The sequence below is a fragment of the Prosopis cineraria genome, unplaced genomic scaffold, assembly GCF_029017545.1.
Source record: "Prosopis cineraria cultivar Desert tree isolate PC_DT_omini unplaced genomic scaffold, ASM2901754v1 PC3, whole genome shotgun sequence".
Lineage (NCBI taxonomy): Eukaryota > Viridiplantae > Streptophyta > Magnoliopsida > Fabales > Fabaceae > Prosopis > Prosopis cineraria.
This window is the reverse complement of record NW_026555334.1, coordinates 36,012,402-36,033,770: the sequence shown is the minus strand read 5'-3', so window position 1 is coordinate 36,033,770 and position 21,369 is coordinate 36,012,402. Positions and strand designations below refer to the sequence as shown.

The following is a 21,369-nucleotide window of genomic DNA, read 5'->3' as shown; positions in this document are numbered from 1 at the left end:
TATTTGTCTTAATTGATATCAAATTTTAATTCATACAAAATTATTTTGCAGACTAAATTTAGTGTGATATTTCTTTTTTCTAGTTAAAAAAACATGATAAATATTTTTAAGTTCAATGGCACTGTCATGTCAGTAAGTTCTAATTTTCTGCACTTGTTCAGTTCAACGATATTATCATTAAATGTACATGATTCCTTAAAAAGTTTAGAATTTTTTACACTTTTTAGTAATTCAGCTTAATGTGTGTATAATATGTTTGGTTTCCTTAATGTTATTAAAATCATAATTTTGATAAAAAGTAGGTAACTAGCTACTTTCATCACTTTAGTGATTTTCAATGTAAAATCAAACATATTAATAATTCGTCAAAGTTTGCATGAATCCAAGTCATTCTAATTCCCAAAGATATTAACTTTTTTTTTTTTTTAGGCGCGAGCCCGAAGAAATTAGATCCAGAGCATTTATTTTCTGGAGAAATTTTAAAACGTAGTGTACGATGCAAAATGCCGAAGTTCCTGTAGTCATTTGTGATTTGTTTGCTGGGGTAAAGAGACAAGCGATTATTAAGATTAATCTCGCCAACAGTAACTGTTACCAACATTTTCAAGTCACGTAAACACTTGATAAACATAACCCAATAATTAGGATTTAGGACTCGTCGACAAGGAGCCCAGGGTAAGTTCTAACACTGCCCGACAAATCAAAAAATAATTAAATAAATAAAGGAGGGGAAAAAAGAAAAAGAAATGAGCGAAAACATAATGTGATCAGTTAACTAGCAGGAACGTAGCCCAGAAAATTTAACCGATCAGCAACTTATCCTCTTTCAAGAAAGTATAAGTAGGTACTTCCAGATTGTATGGAGCAGGGCCCTTCCTGATTCTTCCAGAAATATCATAATGTGAACCATGGCAAGGGCAAAACCACCCACCGAAGTCACCAGCATTTGGCAATGGAATGCACCCAAGATGCGTGCAAACACCAATTACCACGAGCCATTCTGGGTTCTTCACCCTCTCTGCATCCTCCTGGGGATCACGAAGAGATCCAACATCAACACTGTTCGCTGACTTGATGTCTCCCTCTGTACGACGCCGTATGAATACAGGCTTTCCTCGCCACTTCACAGTCACTGTAGTGCCAGGCTCGATGCTCGAGAGATCTACCTCGAGCGAAGCCAGGGCCAGAACATCCTTGCTGGCTGACATGGAGAGGACAAATTTGAGGACAAGGAGGCGAACCAGAGAAGCATACACGAACCTCCCACCTGATAGAACAAAGTAAGCAAATGCCCTCTTGCTTGGATCGCCTGGAGGAAACCGCTCATGGTTGTATTCGTCGTACAATATCTTACAAGTTGGATTCTTAATCGCTGCAACTGTCGCTGGAATAATAATGTTGTTTTCCTCCGTATGAACCTGCACGGTTTCAGAAGCAAAACCTGAAACAGGCGGACCAGAACAAGTTAGTGCAGAGATTTTGAGAGGCCCAAAAATCTGGCAAGGAATACAAGTTCTTTTGCGGGAGTGGAAAAAGCTTAAGCATTCTGACTGTACATTGTATTTACTAATATTTACCAGGGGCAATGATACAAATAAAAACAACCACCACAAGCTCCCGTAGTAGTTGTACGAAAAAATCTGGGATAATGAGATTATACAGTTTCAATATAACATAAATTATTAATATATTTGTAGGCAAAATAAACACTATTTAATTATTAATTAATCTCGTTTTTTGAGATATTTGGAAAGTCATTTTTTCTATTGAAAACCGAAATATACTCTGGATTAAAAATTAAGAGAGTTCAATACTACATTGACTATTTTTGGATTTCCAAATAATATAGAGAAACAAGTAGTCGAAGAAAATCTTAGCCAAAACACCGTTTGTATCCAAATTGCAAGGATAGCAAGCACAAACATATAAACACCTTTTGTTTCTCTTATATTCTTTTATTTTGTTTGTTGCTTTTATTTGACCATGACTCATACGTGATAAATAGCTTGATGTTATATGAATATAAAATCAAACCACATGAAGCCTCCTGACCTGCTTCCTTGAACCTGGCAGGCTGGCACGAGAGATCGAACAGATATGCAGAGACAACCAAACAAAAATGTTCATACATAAAGTATCCGTATTTTATAAGACCAAACATTTTGTGAATTAAAATCTTGATGCTTCATCGGAGAGCGGGAATCATAGTCTTAAAAATGTCCATCAAAAGATCATAATGGACCAAGATTTCAGAACATGAAATTTGACTATCACTAAACATTAGCGACAGCATATGTATGATAGACACCGTACCCGTTAAAACTTAAAAATTTAAATGTACATCAAAAAACAGCTTCAATTTTAAGCATAGCTTCCAATAAAAACGCAAAATCAATCATTTGCACGTAGAATCAAAGGCCCCAAATCAATCGAGAATTCAAGATCACATTGTCAAACAAAATGCGTATAAAAAACTGCAAATAATGCCAAAAATGAAGAAAACCCTAACCTCTGAAGGAAACAAGGGATTGGGATCTGATATACGAATGACGGGAACAAGAAGTGGAACTACTGTCGCCGCGCGAAGAAATAGCACGAGAGATGAAGGTGGCGGACCTCACGGCCTGGTTGGGCCTCCATGAACAAGAAGAGAGGGAAGCAAATCTCCTGGCTACAGCCCTCATCATTGTGTTTCTCTAATTCTGCTTTCCTTTGCTTGATGGCTCCTCTGCATCTGCATGAACCAGATGTGAAGCGTATTCGTATTTCGAATTCCTAGTCTAACGCTCCTTTGCAGAGATACCGCAAATACGGAGGTTAGTTAATCAATGAAGACCATCACATGATACCGGTTGCTCTGTATATTATTTGTATTTCTTGTGACACAATTTGTACACAATATAATATATATATATATATATATATATAATTGATAGTTGATTGGCTGAATATTAAGTGTATTAAAAATCGTATAGCCGTTTTTTTAAATATATGACTAAATTCCAGTAAAGATAATTTATTTGAAATATAAAACGTTTAAATAAAAATATAATGTCCAGTTAGTATCAAATCCATTGTTAGAATGTAAAATTTTAAAATAAAACTTTCCAGTGATTTTGTATATATTGATATTAATATTTGTTTCGGCCTTAAACAAAGAAAGCTTGATCTGAGTGTCGATGAATCATAGGTTGGGCTGATCGGCCCTGGTCATGAATTAATTGATCCATCATCCAAGTACATTGGCCCATCTTAAAGGCCCAGCATTTGGTCCCCAGTTACAGGTGAGTGGTGAGGTGACCATCAACCACGTCAACAGCAGGGCAGCTCTCGTAAGTTGTGCTTGCTCGGGCTCCGAGCTAGGGCCTACTTCTTACTGTAATTTAATATAATATTAAGGATATTAAAATTTTAAATTATTGTAAAGAACTTCAAAGCAAAATTTTGAACTAAAAATGTGAACCGTACTTTTTTGCATTCTATGATTTTTTTATTAAATTTTTTCGGCAAACAAAATTTTCTGAAACTTTTTCGAAAAAAAAAACATTTTTTTGGCAAAAACACCAAAAAGATTCTAAAACTTTGAAATTCATTTTTTAAATGTATATGATTTTGTTAAAATAATAATATTTTAGAATGATACATGGGGGAGTGAGTGTTTTTCAAAAATTAAATCTATTTGCTATAAGATTTCAAAGTTATTAGATCCAATGATTCAATTACCAACGCAAAAATAAAGAGAATTATTTTTATGAGGTTAAATTCAAAATATCATAATCTAGTTGCAGCAGCAAGAGGTTGGCCTAAGGAGAGGCTACTATAGCTAAGTTGGAAGGTATCCTTACTAAACTTTGGACATTCAAATGTCCAAATTTTTTTTTTGAAAGATGAAGAAAAGAATCTCTTTTGCCAAAAAAAAATCAATGAGAGATCAGTGAAAAGATTCCAACTCCAAGAAGCAAGACAATAGAAGACAACAAAATGATTGGAAAAAAAGGATGTCACAATAGAAGCTCACATCAAGGGGGACCTTGCTGCAGAGATTGAAACAAGCTTGACAAAAAGAAAATGACAGCAAGGAAAGGTCAACCACTTTGCTCAAGATTGTTGAAATAGAAGTGCTGAAGGAAATGTCATTACCTCTAACAATAAAATTGATGGTGAAGAAGCATGAGATTTCCAAGCTTCATGTGTCATTGAAGAAGAAATGGCAATAAAAGATTTCAATAGAGAATAAATAGCAACATCCTATGTCACGGAAGAAGCAGATGAAATCAAGGAAGAGAATGTTGAGGTAAATGAGAGTGAAGATGTAGATAAGGACGCGTACAATTTGGAGGAATTCAGTTTGGAGAAAGTGATTGAATCATCTTTCCGTATTCAAAGTTCAATTAAGGAAAAATATGAAGACGACGAAAAAGATGAAGAACAAGATCAACCATCACCACTTCATACAAGTTTTCTTGGCAACATGCAATTGATTATAACAAGTTCAAGAAGGCTGAAGAAAAAGTAGAAAAATTGATTAGTTGATGAGGAGGAGTGTTAGAGAATCACCGACTAATTAAACAAATAAAAGGTGACTTTAGAAGTATGGAGAAATGCTAGAGGCGGTGAAGTAATAGATCAAAAAAAATTCTAGATGCAATGTTTAATTACTTAGGCTGTGAATAGAGAAGAAGATCCAAGAAGATTGGAAAAGGAGTGATGTAACCAACATTCACAAGCATAAATAGGTAGCTTTGGAGTTGTGTGTGTGTGGCGAAGAGAGAGGAGCGTGACAAGACAGAAGGAAAGTGAGAGGAGTGTGTCGGTACAGAGTGTGTGAAAGTAAGGCGGTGATAGGAGCGAGAGAGCGTGATGTAAGGAAGAAAGAGAGTGATTTTAAAAAATTTGAGAGCTTAGTGTATACTGTAGTGTGTTTTTGAAATAAAAGTTATTTTTCATTTAAGTCCCCTTTTTCTAGATCCTCAAATCTCTAACACTTAAATCAGATCAATTGTAATTAGTTGGATGCTTGAGACATACTTATTTCCTCACCTGATAGGAAAACAAGGAATAACTCTATGCATTAAGTCATACACAATATTATTGCTCAATCTTTATTACCTATCGGAAAAAAAAAGTAGTAATAATTGACTGGAATAATCAACTTACACGTCTAGATATGTTATTATAAAATTATAACACTTAAATCAGATCAACTTTAATTAGTTGGATGTTTGAGATGTGCTTATTTCCTCACTTAAGAGGAAAAATAAGAAATAACTCAATGCATAAAATCATACATGAGGTATGCTTAATCCTTATTACCAAATAGAAAAAAGGTAGTGGTAGTGGATTGGAATTATCAACTTACAAGCCTAGATATGCAATTATAAAATAGAACACTTAAATCAAATTAACTTTATTAGTTTGATGCTTGAATCATGCTTGATGCTTGAATCATGCTTGTCTCCTCACCTGATAAGAAAAACAAGGAATAACTCAGTGCATAAAGTCATACCAGATGTTATTGCTTGATTCTTTATTACCTATCAAGAAAAAAAGTAGTGGTAGTGGACTAGAAGCATTCACTTACAAGCCTACATATGTAATTATAAAATTATAACACTTAAATCAGATTAGCTTCAATTAGTTTGATACTTAAGACATGGTTGTTTCCTTACTTGATAAGAAAAATAAGGAATAACTGAGTGTATAAAGTCGTACAAGATGTTATGGCTGAACCCTCGTACCTATTAAGAAAGAAGTAGTGGTAGTGGATTGGAATTATTAACTTACAAGCCTAGATATGTAATTATAAAATTCTAACACTTACATCAGATTAACTTTAATTGTTGTATGCTTGAGACGTACTTGTTTCCTAACTTTATAGGAAAAAAATAAGAAATAACTCAGATACATTCATTGCTCAATTCTTATTACCTCTCGGGGAGTAAATAGTTGTAGTGGACTAAAATATCAACTTACAGCCTAAATATATGTAATTATAAAATTATAACACTTAAATCAAATTAACTTCAATAAGTTAGATGCTTGTTTTTTCATCCAATAAGAAAAAAAACAAGGAATAATTCAGTACATAAGATTATACATGATGTTGTTTCTCAAATCTTATTGGAAAAAAGTAGTGGCAATGGATGGGAAGCATTAAGTCGCAAGTTTGGGTAGTTATAAAATTATAACTACGTTATGGAAAGATTCCTTATGCAATGATTTTCATTGACAGCCGTCTTAGCTCAGCCGGTAGAGCGCATGGCTTTTAACCATGTGGTCGTGGGTTCGATTCCCACAGACGGCGTTGAAATGCTTTTTTTCCTCCAATGAGGAAACAACCCCAAAAGCAGCAATGCACTAAAACATCACTTTTACATGATGTTGTTTCTCAAATCTTATTGGAAAAAAGTAGTGGCAATGGATGGGAAGCATTAAGTCGCAAGTTTGGGTAGTTATAAAATTATAACTACGTTATGGAAAGATTCCTTATGTAATGATTTTCATTGACAGCCGTCTTAGCTCAGCCGGTAGAGCGCATGGCTTTTAACCATGTGGTCGTGGGTTCGATTCCCACAGACGGCGTTGAAATGCTTTTTTTCCTCCAATGAGGAACAAACCCATTCTTTAGTTAGGTACTTGAAAGCTTTTTTGATCCAAAGCAGCAATGCACTAAAACATCACTTTTCTCTTTAATATTTTTGTTCTCTTGTTATTGAAGCTGGGGTGATCTTACGTACATATCTGACTTCTTTTTTTCTTTTTGGCAGAACATATCTGAAGTTTTGTTCATCAGCAATAGATTTTGCAATCCCATAGTGGCAAAACAAACGGTGGAGAATTAAAAAAAGAGTACATCACAAAGCACGCTCACAATGAATGAAAAGAAAGAAAATGAGATGGGAGAGAAGGTGGTGGTGATTGGATTGGAGCAGGAGGTGCATGAAACTGGACGAGACAAATAGAATAAGTAGCCGCAAAGGTTGACGCACGGCAAGCTGATGATGATGCAGCCGAAAGCGTATAAAATAATATCTTTTTCAGTTCTCTAACTTTGAGTGATCGTATAGTTAATAATTATTATTATTTCAGATCCTATATCTATATATGTATCATAATGTCTCCTCATGGCATCATTTCCCACGCACGCATGAAATATGGCTCACTTCAAGCTTTTCTCTTGAGTTGTAACTTGCCGCGAAGCTTCCATTGTAGTCATACATAAATAATCTCCTCGTTGATGATCTGTTCCCTTGAACTTATCTCAAGTTTCATATATGTTTAATTTATTTTAAAAATTATATATATATATATATATATATTTCAGATCTCAGTATTTCACTTTCCACGTTAATTAGGAAGATCACTTGCTATAATTTATCCATTGCTTACTTGTCTTTCTTAACCTTATTTGTCCTGCATATTAATTTGCCAAGAAAGATGGCATGCACGCATCATATATAATATCTGATTAAAAGAAGTGATATTGAGAATATGATTACTTACATAACATAAAGTATACTGCTATAAAGTTACATTATATTATTATATTTAAGCCATGAACAATGTAACTAATCTCAAATTTTCGTGGCTTGACAAAGGTAATGACCCAACATTGATTTAAATATGATCAATTATTAGATTAAGCATGGCGGGCCACAATCTTAACATATGTTTTGGCAAAGTAAAGCGACTAAAGATAACAAAAAAAAATGAGTTAACCTGTATAACTTTTGGCTTTTTTGTCGCTTCTCATATTATCATCCTCCGTGATTTCATTTTTCAATTCATACTCAAGCCACTACATGCCAAATTGATGTATCATAGTCTCCAGCTAAACTAGCCATAAAGTATGTTTCAAAATCCCAGTTAATAATCCTCATTAATGGCTGCATGTGAGATCTAGAGAACGGTCTAATAAAAACACTGCAACTTGCATCTCTCTCTGCTATATTTAGCATGCCCACCCTGGGTCCTAGTGTTGTGTTAGTGAAGCATCAGGAATAATGATGACGATTTAATGGAAAATATATATGTACCATACAAGTTGGGAGAGAATTCGATTAAATAAAAATAAATTTATGACAGTATCTATATCTTTTCACAATTTTATTTTTATAAAATCAGTTATAATATTAATTCAGATAATTATAAATTTAAAATTTTAATTATAAATAAGATATTTAAATTTTAAATATAACTCCTAATTTGTAATTGGGAACCTATTTGCAACTCTTTAACTTATAATTTATAATTTATTTAAAAAAAATTATCCAGTATCTAAAGGTAATAAATTCTTTATTTTGGGGCTCTATCTATTGTGCATTCTCCCTATAAGCTGGATCTAGCAAAATATATCAATTTTTACAATGTGAAGAACTAAGGTACAGCTCCGTAAGTAATAAAAGATTTACGTAGGTCATATATCCACAACCAATACACACAGTTACCAGCACAAAGGATAAACTTGTGTTCTACCCTGAGTACGCACAAATTGGAAACATTACTGCGATTTAAATGAATATATTATCAATAACAACTAGTACGCATGCATACCGATCGCTACCAGTCAGAAGAATACTTTAGCTTCAACAATAATTTCGAAAAGATTTACGGATACAACTCACATTAACCTTTTTTTAAATTTCAAATGGATATTTGGTGAGCCAATAATATAAGATTTGTTAATTATTATAATTCATTCAGAATATACTATGATCTTAGGAAGGATAAGCTCGATCGTCCGTCGGACACCGTTAATGATTTCATGTATAAATATGCACCATAACATGTAGTTGTTGTAGCATTGCTAATTAATTTTAACCTTGTGTGCATGGGGATACACACATATGGAGGAAATTAATCATTTCAATACTTTCTCTTCGTAAACAATTTATCTATTTAATTTGATTTAATAGCTGTATACATTATTGGGTACTTCAATACTCTTAAAAACAAGATCATAACATCTTTTTTTTTTATTACGACTATATAAATAATATATTCAATTTAATATCACAATCAATAATTTTTTTGTATCAAAACAAATGAACAAAATAGAAGAGATTATATATAAAGAGAAAGTATGAATTAGGAAGAGAGATTCGTTTACTGCCATTATTCCATCCTCATTCAAATCATGAACACATGACATGAGTTTGTAGTAGGCAATAATTGTTTGAACGATGAAGTGAAACGATATGATATATGTAACGCTTGGACAAGCAATATTCAGCTAAAAATTAGGCTGATAAACTGAACAGCATAAACTTACATGTAACAGTGCTGACTGAATCACTATCGCCTCGTGTGGCTTCCATCAAAATCATCAGTCGCTTTATCAAAAAAATAGAGCCCGAAAAAACCCACGGTCTCCCATTTGTTCACCGTGAAATTGATGATCAGACCCCCGTGGAAGAAGACGAAGTCACTGCAGATGACGATGAGAAGAATGGAGAAGAATCATAAAGAAACGACTCATTAACACTCTGATGATAACTATAAAGACCCGAAGCAGCTCGTTGTAGATCATCATCGTCCCTACTACAAAGCACCTGAGCATACTGCATTAGGTTTGGGAAACCAGCCTCGCCGGACGGTGCTGGCCATGGTGGTTGAGAAACTGGCGGTGGCGCTACTTCAGACGGTGGCCGAGGAGGAGCAGTTGAGGTGTGATGATAAGTCGGAAAATTAGCCACACGTTCAGGGAAGTTGAGTTTGGCTTTATTGCCTTTGAACTTCAAAGCTGCAGCGTCATAAGCAGCTGCTGCATCCTCTGCCGTGTCAAATGTGCCAAGCCACACTCTTGCTGCTTTGTTTGGGTCTCGGATTTCGGCTGCCCTTTCCCCCACGGTCTCTGCCTAACTCCTCTATAATGTTTTTTCCTCTCAACAATGACATTCCCTCACAAAAAAAATATTCGCTTACAGATCATGTGGAAACGCTTCTGGATATTTATTAGCCCGTTTCAGTCCAAGGTGTCGTCTAATTAAACAGATCCATATTCATTAATTTTACGCAATCATGATCAGCAGGCTAGCTAGCTGATAAGAAAAATAAAGTTTCAATTTTGCACCATTGAGAAATACCATTTTACCAAACCACTGGCTGGCTGGCTGATTGTCAGTGAAGTCAACAATTCAAGTTCAACGCATCGTTTTCAGTTTGACTCAAGCCTAAAAGATGATACACACTATACGAGCCAGCATACAATATAATTGAAGGTGGATAAAGAGAGTGTCTTTTTCAACTTGGCCGAACTAGCTAGCAGATCATCATCAAGATAAAAGCATGTTTTGCATATGCAATTAATTGTGATTTGGGGAAAAAGGTCATGGATCGACCAAAACATGAAATTATTGAAGACTTTTACTGCTCTTATTAAAGAGAGATCACATACTAGTTGCACTCTCGTGTAAGTGAAGGAAATCTCAGGAGATAATTTTGACAGGTATCGATCACTATCATAGAAATAAAGCAGACTATTCTAAGTTTTAATTAAGAGATCAGTGCACAGAGATCTTGATTGGAGATATAATATGGATAACATTATTGGTAGTATATGGAAAGAGAGTGGCATATAAACTTACAGATCACAGGAATTTACCTTGAGGTAGATTCTGGGATGAATTGATCTGAGTCTCAATCAACCAGAAGAGGTTGTTACTTGTGGTATTGGGAAGGTGGCGCTAGTGGTGCTGATAAGATAGGGAAACGAATTAGAGGCTGAAGTGTCTTGTGTCTGCGTCTGAGATAGCGACGGGAATCCAGAAGGAATGAAAAATCATGCTTTTTTTCCTCCTCCGATGCTTCATCAGAAGAGAAGGGCCTCTTTCCATGCTTCGATCGATCCACCTTGTTCAATTCTCTTTATATCTCTGGCTGCTGATCTTCTCCCGTATGTTTATGCTCTACATACATATCATACTCCTTTTTTCTCTCTGATCAAGTTTGCTGATCATCAGATTCAGCAGGTAGTACAGCTTGATAAGCAGATCTGCGATTTCTTCGAGAGAAGATTCATCAAAGGTGAGAGAGATGAAACAAGGGTCGAAAGAGGAGATGTTTTATGATTGTCATCTTAAATAGGATTGAGAAAAGGTTGCAAGGGAAAGGAGCAAAAAACCGAAAACAAAAAAAGCAAAAAAAAAAAAAAACAAAGGGAAAAGAAAAGAGCTGATGTAAAGAACAGGATGACGGGGGCTTCCTTTGGTGGTTTATTACTCAACGTTGAAATCAAGTTTATCTGCCTCTTTAGAGATTTTAATTTTAATTTTAATTAATAAAAAATACATATTTAATTATGATTATTTTTTACATATTTTTATTTTTATTTTTTAATATTATGATATGCATAAAAAAATAATTATGAGATGTAGTTTTACAATTCACCCTTTTACATGCTGCTGTATTTTATTAAAAATACTAAAAAAGTTGAGTCTAGCAAGAAGGAATAATCTTTTCACAATATGTTAAATCAAGATTCAAATTTATATTAACAAAAGTGTCTATATTTAATATTTAACATGCCTTAAACAAGATGTCTTTGTCCTTCGATTCAGGGGTACATGTAAGTAATGAAAAAGATTTAATGAGCATCTAAATCTTAAACTATTGTATGAATGGAATTCTAAATTTTAAACTTTTGAAATGTATAAAAATTTCTTTCAACTTTTAAATTTCAAGCTCTCCTATAATTCCACCCTTAAATTGAAGAAAATGGTCATTAGTTTTGTAGTTGTGGGACTCATTCATATACTAATATGTCACTCATCTTGACTCTTAAAATTAATAATCATTCTCTCCAATTTAATGAAGGGGTTTTAGGTGTTCAAAATTTAGAAATTTTGATAGTGTTTATACATTTTAAGAGTTTATAATTTAGAAAAAATGATAATAAAATCTCTCTGAAATATATAAATGATAATTTAGTTTCTCAAAATGCCATAATTTTCCTAAAGTTCTAGAAATTTTTTTTCATTAATGAAATTATATAAATTATCAAATTGCCTTTATTAAAAATAAATAATTTATAAATTTTATTTAAATATTCACAACTTTCCTTCTTATATATTCACAATAATGCAATAGTAAATAAAAAATTTAACATGTAAAGTAGTAATTTATTGTTTTATTGTTGTGAATATCAAAAGAAAAATTATAAATATTAAAACAAAACTTATAAATCTTAAACTATTGTATGAATGGAATTCTAAATTTTAGACTTTTGAAATGTATTAAAAAATTTTTTCACTTTTAAATTTCAGCTTCTCTATAATTCCATCCTTAAATTGAAAGAAAAATGGTCATTAGTTTGTAGTTGTGGGACTCATTCATATACTAATATGTCACTCATCTTGACTCTTAAAATTAATAATCATTCTCTCCAATTTAATGAAGGGGTTTTAGGTGTTCAAAATTTAGAAATTTTGATAGTATTTATACATTTTAAGAGTTTATAATTTAGAAAAAATGATAATAAAATCTCTCTGAAATATATAAATGATAATTTAGTTTCTCAAAATGCCATAATTTTCCTAAAGTTCTAGAAATTTTTTTATCATTAATGAAATTATATAAATTATCAAATTGCCTTTATTAAAATAAATAATTTATAAATTTTATTTAAATATTCACAATTTTCCTTCTTATATATTCACAATAATGCAATAGCAAATAAAAAATTTAACATGTAAAGTAGTAATTTATTGTTTTATTGTTGTGAATATCAAAAGAAAAATTATAAATATTAAAACAAAACTTATGAATTATTTATTTTCAACAAGAGCATTTAATAATTTATATAATTTTATTAATGATAGAAAAGTTATTACGATTTTAAAAAATTATGATATTTTAAAGATTAAATTATTATTTATATATTTCATTGAATTTTATTATCATTTTTGTGATATTTAAGATGTTATTCCAGCATATTTAGGGTTTAGATGCTGATTAACCCATAAAAAAATGCCATTAAAAAAATACTATTTTCTAGAATAATTCTGCTAAAGGACGGCTATTACACGTGGCAGCTCATGTACGAGGACCTTTTGAAATTCTGCATAATTGGGGTGCTTGTCGTGTTGTCCAAATGTCTGTAGCGCAGAGAAAGTACCGGTACTCGTAATAATACATTGAATCAAACCCAGCTATTCGTCGAATAAGTTCCTTTTTTTTAACATTCAGAAAAGGTTTTTTTTTTATTTCCAGAACAATTTTTTTTTCTCGAATCTAATTATAGTAGTTAGAAGTAGAGTTTGTTTCGTATCTCGTTCGCATTCTTTTTAACAAAAAATTAAATCTATTTGCCTATTTTATAAGATATTTTTTGGAATGATTTAATGTTTCCTGATACAAGATGTTCTAGTAAAAAATAATAATTTATTGATAAAATTTATTTCAGAATTAACTTCGTTATCTCACTTTTAAAAAAAAAATTTCCCCTACCTCTTATAACATGAAAAATATTGTTACCAGTTTAAGTTTTTTTTAGAGAAGTTAAGATTTTAAACGGTATTTAATTAATTGATTTCATTGTCATTCATGATTTTAGCCAAAATATTTTATAAGATGGGATGAAGGGAGTATAACATATATAAGAAAAGAATAGATATATATAAATATAAAATTAAAAATATAATCTTATGAATATTATTGTATTCTGTATAATTATCTGTCTGACACATAACCATGTAATGATGATTACATGCACATTATAGTCTAAAAAAAATATATCACGCAATTGAGAAATAGGAGAATTACTTAAGGTTTCACTACTATACTCTTGAGTCTATTGACAATTGAATTTAGGAGTGTCATCATTTTTTTAAATTTAGTTGTCAATAAACTTAAAAGTAATTAATTGTATTGACTGAAATTTAATTATAATTCTCTCTTGATAAATTTGTGAATATAGTAGTATTGTAATATTTATATTTAAAGAATTAAGGAAGTAATTGCTTTGATGAGTAGGACCACTAACCTGCAAGCATTCAAATATCCCGAAATCATGAAACCCACGGTGGTTTTCGCCCATAACTCGTAACTAGCTGGAGATAGATCGGTGAGGCCCAATTTGGAAAAAAAAAGAAAAAGGCAGACCAAGGTTTGGGATTTGCGCCATCCCAGTGCTCACTTGTCTGTGGTGGTTCGTGGAGTGTTATATATATATATATATATATATATGGTGCCCGCTGGGCCACTGGAATATTGAACGTGAAGAGAATTTGAATGTGCTTGAGGCACCACGGTAACACTGACATGTTTTCTTCTTGATTACAAAAATTAAAGAGACTGTTGACATGTCATGTGCAAAGAAGTGGATGACCCCACGTATTATTTTTGAAGGTACTGGAGAGGTTGATGATGATGTGAAGGCGTGACAATCAGAGTTTATTTGTGCACTGTTGTTTGTGCACGGGGGGCATCATTAAGATTTCAAAAGCATCTTGGTGTGTACTTGCTTTAGCCGGGGGGATTTGATGATGGGGACTGCAGTTCCATATATGGGATGGTTTAGCCGAGTTGCATATAAATTATATGCTGATGTCTTTTGACCAAAAAAAAAAAATCATATGTTAATGTCGTTTTCAAACTACAATTTTTAATGCATTCTAGTGTATTTGCGCGTGAGTGTTTTTCTAGGCCAGTCAATTGGATGTTCATTCATTCACGCGAGAGAATCATCATCATCATTTATTATCCATATACATTTAAGATTTGACAAAGTTTAACATTGATTATTGTCTTGTTAAGACTCTAATACAACAATCTTCATTTATCCTGACATGAGACCTATTGCAAAATATAGACAAAGTTGATTCATATAAACTCACTTGGTGTGAAGGGGACTAACTATCATGGGCAATGACCCCCCCTTGAATTTTATTTGTTAACATTGTTTATATATTATATACTTTTATTTTAAAGATTTATGAAAATATTATAGTGTATATATTTTTTAATCTCATATCTCTTATAGTTAAATAATGGTTTGATTTGGGAAGTTATTGTTGAATTTTTTATCTAGAAATAATCTATTTCCACCTATACCCACACATGCAAAAACACACACAATCACGTAATAGAAATCAATTTTGCATTAGTGATGATGGATTGTAAATGAATTTTTTAAAAAGCACAAATCTTGTTAAAGGGGTTTGTTTTTTGCTTTTCATACCTTGAAAGGAGGGTCTCTGTTGTCAATAGATGATAATATTTTTAACATATAGTCATGGTAAGTGGTGCAAGAAACAAAATATCAAGTCATATTACACATAGTATAATATTTGCACCCATAGGGTGGATAGTCAAAAATTAATATCAAAGCTATCTTTGTAAGCCTAACAAATAAGCTAACCCGCATGTTTGTTAGCTTCTCTAAACACATGTTTAAAATTGATTGTCCAATGTCTCTTAGCTAATAAATGATAATTTTAGTTTTGTGATGGATTTTGATGGATCTTGCTTGATTTTTTGGACATGCAAATCACAAACAGTGGCAATTATAAGTCCAATTTCATTGATTAAAATAGGTATAATGAGAATAGTTTAAGGTATTAGAATACCACATTAATGATTGTGAAAGTAGTTGGTCCAAGGGGTAATAAATATTTGAAAATTGACATAAATGTGGTAGTTATGAGAGAGGTTTATGTCCATTAATAGTGGTTTGAAGAGTTATTAATGATAAAGTGTATTAATGAAATCAATAAGCCTATTGGTAGAAATGGGTAAAAATTTATGGATTTATAGAATAGTATGTGTGGAAATTATGTTGTTAAAACTATATCACCCCATGATTGTTAGTATTGAGGAAAATCAAATTACAAAAGTAAGTGAGTTAAACTTTAGCCCAGTAGCTCTTTACAAGTGAAAGGCTAGATTAGTTCGTGAAGGGCATAGTCATGTGATAGCCATGGTTTCATGTCGGAGATAACATGAGGGTATAAGGTTGGCACATGATCATGTATATAATCCAGTCACATGGTTGTTTTATTATGGTTCGGCATGTATTAGGGGTGCATGGTTGGTAGTATTGCAACCTCATATTATGCATTGTGATTTGAAAAGGATGTGGTGTGTGTGTTCAGGCCATTCATATAGTTGTTAGTTTTTGTGAACTATGGCCAAGTTTTTCATATGTGTTATATATGTGTTTGCCTATTTTCATCTATCTATTTATAATTAATATGTAACTGTATAGATTAAGTGAAACTTGGTTACTGAGTGGTTGTACTCACCCTTCAATTCTTAATATTTCAGACTTAGCTTATTGGATCTGAGTCAAGAAAAATACACGGAAGCCTAGGATTGTGGAGTAATCCTTTATATGTCTCTTTTTATTGTGTTCATGTGTATAAGTTAATGAAATTGCCAATTAGGGTCACATGTTATTGTTTTGTACTACTTACATTACTATAGTATACAATTTATGTATTTTGTGTTTTGAGTTAGTGAATTTTGATTATAGACCCATAGACAAGGTTAAAATACTTGTGCAAGTAGAAACATGTATATTTTAAAAAGAATTAGAATGAAAATGATGATTTTGGGCAATATTTCCCTCCTTTTGTATTTTGTGAAAAACATGGTTGAGCTATGATTTTATAGTGTGTGTGTGTGTGTGTGTGTGACTACGTGCAGTGCATTGCACGAGTCCACTAGAGCCCGTTGAGTGTGGTCGGATGGTCGGTATAGGCTTCTGGTACTTGTGGTTGTTTGGGACACCAAAGTTGTGAAATTTTTGTAAAAAGTGATAAAAATGGGTTTTGGTATCTAAATTTTTATAGAAAAAGAATTTGAGTATAAAACTAATGCCATTAGCTAGAGTTAGAAAAAAGCTCGATGTAGACACCGAAACTACCTCAATTGGTCATCAGATGGAGATTTGGGATGCGTTGAAAGTTTACTCTTTGTGCTGTCAAATGATGGCACTGATATTGTCATTTTCGTGTAATGCACCGCAGCGTATGGCACAAAGAAGGTAAGCTACGGTGCACATGTCTTAAGCTGCAGCACACATATCATTTTCTGCAGCAAAAATTCATTTTTGAATGTTAAAACTTATTGTTTGGGGTCCCGCTTAATTTATAAACTTTCAGGCTGTTTTCAAACTTTGTTTAAACTTAATAAGTATTGTTTGAGATTTGAAATGTTAAATTTAGGATTCCATTGTAAATGATTTGAGAAACTCTCTTTTATGTAATTTTAACAACTTTGGTAAGCCATTTGAAGGTTAATACATTGATTTTGGAGTTTAATGTCGTTAAGTAAGGAAAACCTTACATGCAACATGATCAAAGGGACTATGTCGCACCCGAAAAATGTGACGTGGACGACACGAAAGCGAAGGTTCCGGCCTTCCAAAAGAAAATTGAAAAAATAGGAGTCGCCACCAAAATTTGAGAAAAATCTTGAAAAATAAAAATAGGTTTAGAAGTCAATTGAGTATGAAAAAGGTGTTAGGTATCCATAACACTCGTTCGTAAGAATAGTTACTGAAGTTTGTTATATTATATAAATATAGTTTTAAAATTATTTTAACTATCTCTTTTATATTCATGTGTTAATATAAAAATAATAAGAATTAAGTAAAAATATTTGTTTACTTATGAGGGAGGACTTCATTCAGAATTTGACTCTGAGGCCTATGTACCCTGTGATGGGGATTAAAGTCCACATAGTTCGGGCTATGAAAATTGTCAATGGTTTTCTTTATTTAAAATTTTCATTAAAAAAAGAGGAATAAAAATAACTTATCAATCGCAAACCAAAACAATTTTTATCAACTGTGAGTTGGTATGATTTATTTCACAAAGATAATTTTCTTATTCTCATTTATATTTTTTTTTGAAACTATTTTCTCTGTTATACTTTTCTTTATTTTTAAAAATTCACTTTGTCAACATAAAAAAATATTATTATTATATATTTTTTTTTAAAATAAAAAATTCAATATGTCTACGGAGACTTTTTATCACTCGTGGATATTTAAATAATTTAAATGACCTTAATACCTTTAAAATTTCATATTATGTTATCATATAAAATCTTAGATTATTTACAAATATTTTATTTTAATATATGTTCGTTTATATATTGAAAATTTATTTGATATACCAATAGGAGCTTTTATTACTCATAGAGTATGGTAAAAACTTGTAATTATCATAACAATAAAGTCTTATCAACTCACAATAAAATGATTATCTTAGCAATTTATAAAGATTAGGAAATCTCATATCATCAAAAATTTTGAGATCGTTACATAAATATATTAATTTAATTAATTTATTTTGTTAAAAAATGTTTATTATTTTATTTTATTTACAAACAATTTATATATAAATTGATAACCGACGTACTTTACTGCCGTGTGCGCGTGGGGTCCCACGTTGGGACTGGTCGGCCTCGGCACCGCTCCAGAAAGGCCTCCGAGCAGGTGGGTCCAAAAGTGGGGACTCGGGCGGGAAGGTTGGCCGTTGTCGACTCCACTCCTGTTGGCTCGCGGGTGCGAGTGGGTCTGAAGAGTGCAGGACTCGGGTGGCCACTCAGCAAGTAAGCTGGTGTGTTTGTGGCAGTACTGTACGTACGATCCTTGGGCGGAGTCGTTCTCCCCTAGCACGAGGGCGTGCTAGATTGGGTGTGGGAGAATGTCACGGATGATATTTCCGTGACCGTGTAAAGACCAAGATAATGAACGGTCCACTGGTTAGCCTCGCACAATATGGGTAAAGGGGGCGACATTAGCATTGGGGGTGTTCTGCCTCAGTCTTCGGACTGTGTGCACAACTGGTCGGGGGCTAGTGCCGCCTCCCTGATGAGCCCATGGCAGGCGAAACCAGTGTGATCCGTACGTGGTAAGGCTTGTCCTGAGGATTATGGGGTCCTCCAGGACGCCGCACGGGCGCCGTGTGCTGCGCCAGACTCTCAGCCCGTGACAGAGTGGTATCAGAGCAGGACGTACTTTACTGCCGTGTGCGCGTGGGGTCCCACGTTGGGACTGGTCGGCCTCGGCACCGCTCCAGAAAGCCTCCGAGCAGGTGGGTCCAAAAGTGGGGACTCGGGCGGGAAGGTTGGCCGTTGTCGACTCCACTCCTGTTGGCTCGCGGGTGCGAGTGGGTCTGAAGAGTGCAGGACTCGGGTGGCCACTCAGCAAGTAAGCTGGTGTGTTTGTGGCAGTACTGTACGTACGATCCTTGGGCGGAGTCGTTCTCCCCTAGCACGAGGGCGTGCTAGATTGGGTGTGGGAGAATGTCACGGATGATATTTCCGTGACCGTGTAAAGACCAAGATAATGAACGGTCCGCTGGTTAGCCTCGCACAATATGGGTAAAGGGGGCGACATTAGCATTGGGGGTGTTCTGCCTCAGTCTTCGGATTGTGTGCACAACTGGTCGGGGGCTAGTGCCGCCTCCCTGATGAGCCCATGGCAGGGCGAAATCAGTGTGATCCGTACGTGGTAAGGCTTGTCCTGAGGATTACGGGGTCCTCCAGGACGCCGCAGAGTGAGGATGATAATGCAATTATTTTAAATCTCTCTAAAAATTTCTTGAACTTTCACATAAAAACAAACTTTGATATTTTATCAATTTAAGTTAAAAAAATAATAAATAAGTAAAATTAATTATTATGGAGGATCATTGAAATCCATATCATTATATATATAAATTGGATCTATTTTCCTGCAAAACCCTATTGATTTTCACAATAAATGATCATTTTAAATGCCTATGCAAATTTTTTAAAATCTCACATGGCCAATAAATTAAAAAAATAAGGATTAATATTATGATCCAACCATACCCAAAATGGTCGCCATGAAATTAAAAAAATTTCATGATTAATAAGCAAGCATGATCTGATCACTAAGGGGCATAAAAAATTTAAAAAAAAAAGAAATAATATGATTCAAACCCATAACTATACTCTCATATACTCGTCTAACCATACAGATGTAGAGATAATTTCAAACATTCATCTAACACATACATATATGGAGCTAAACCCAGATCATTCGTTCAGCACATAAATGTATTGAGCTGAGCCTAGATCATTCATCCAACACATACATACATCGAGCTAATCCCAGATTCATTCGTTCAACACATACATATATGGTGCTAAACCCAGATCTCCCTGCCAATCAACTGAATAAAGAAAACACATAAAAGAAAAAGAATCTATCTAATTTCAACTCCAGATTCCCAACACCGAACCACAATCAGAAAGAGTAAGAGGCAAATAATTAATCAGGCAACACAAGCTAATCAATCAAAGTCAGAGTAATCCGGATTCATGAATTTCAAACCTATTACAATAGTTGAAAATTTCCAAACCCCTCCCACCTTCAGAGACTTAAATCATTTCCAAATTTAACAGTAATCTCCCTCGGTCCTTCTCGGTCCCTTTTCTAGAAAAATAGACAAAGGTTCAGTTTCTTCTCGCCTAATTTCCTCCTTACAAAAATTCATCCAGTCCTCTCCCCTAACGGTTCCAGACTCAGATTTTATATATAGAGTCAACAACTACTTATCATTACACACTTCCTTTTCAAATCATCATCTCTGTTTTCCCTTTTCCTTCCTTTCCACCGAGTTTCCACCTATGCGGTGTTCGTGTGCATCACCGTCTTCTCGCTTTTCTTCTGGTTTCTCTACTTTTCTTCTGCATTTTCAGCCTCTGTCACTATTCCTCTGCGTTTTTTGCTCACGTCTTTGGTATTCTTCATCTCTAGTCTTCTTTCTTGCGTGTGCTCTCCTTCTTTCTTCTTCTACTCCACATTTTTATATAGCTTTCTGTCGCAACATGCTCTGATCTTTCTTTCTTCCATCCCTTCCATCTACCTCCCTCTGTCTGTCTTTTCTCTCTGCATGTCCTTCTGTAGCTCATGGCTGGTGGTGCCTGACCGAATAATGACTGAACTGATGGGTTAAATTTTTAACCCATTAGTTTACGTTATTATTTAACTCCCTTTTTTTAAAAAAATCTTTCTTTCTTTTTTTTAAAAAAATAAAAAAATCATGTTTATTAATTTTAAAAATTAGAAAACAAATTTAATTTTGAATTAAGTAAACACACACTTTTTTTGGAAGATAGCAAAATTTGAAAGAAGAAATTCAAGAATAGTTGACTTTTCAAAGTTAGTTCCTAATATCTTAAATGGTTGGAATAATTTTAAAAATTTTTTCAAAGATTTAAGCAAGATTATTATTTATTTATTTAAATTATTATTATTATTATTTAAAATATAATCCTAATTTAGGACTAAATTTTTTCTGTATTTATTATTATTATTATTATTGATTATTTTTAATGAACTAAAAGAAATAAGATCCTAACTCACGAAAAACATCTAATAATTAAAGA

The 21,369-nt window shown here is 33.3% G+C and overlaps 2 protein-coding genes and 2 non-coding genes across 4 annotated transcripts; 2 read left to right on the top strand and 2 right to left on the bottom strand.

Annotated features, from left to right (window-relative positions):
• Window positions 1-545: 545 nt before the first annotated feature.
• Window positions 546-2,869, bottom strand: LOC129307079 (cytochrome b-c1 complex subunit Rieske-4, mitochondrial-like). Its single transcript, XM_054947944.1, has 2 exons — window positions 2,510-2,869; window positions 546-1,441 (listed from the first exon to the last, which is right to left on the bottom strand). The coding sequence occupies exons 1-2, from the start codon at window positions 2,685-2,687 to the stop codon at window positions 801-803; spliced, it is 819 nt and encodes a 272-aa protein (XP_054803919.1). The 5' UTR covers window positions 2,688-2,869; the 3' UTR covers window positions 546-800.
• Window positions 2,870-6,231: 3,362 nt separating this feature from the next.
• TRNAK-UUU (transfer RNA lysine (anticodon UUU)) lies at window positions 6,232-6,304 on the top strand. Its single transcript has one exon. It is a non-coding gene; the product is annotated as a tRNA-Lys (tRNA).
• Window positions 6,305-6,509: 205 nt separating this feature from the next.
• TRNAK-UUU (transfer RNA lysine (anticodon UUU)) lies at window positions 6,510-6,582 on the top strand. Its single transcript has one exon. It is a non-coding gene; the product is annotated as a tRNA-Lys (tRNA).
• A 2,469-nt stretch (window positions 6,583-9,051) lies between these two features.
• Window positions 9,052-10,088, bottom strand: LOC129305564 (ethylene-responsive transcription factor ERF113-like). Its single transcript, XM_054945560.1, is given in 3 exon segments — window positions 9,052-9,838; window positions 9,841-9,900; window positions 10,073-10,088. Coding segments are annotated over 3 exon segments (516 nt in total). The 3' UTR covers window positions 9,052-9,398.
• Between the last annotated feature and the right edge of the window lie 11,281 nt (window positions 10,089-21,369).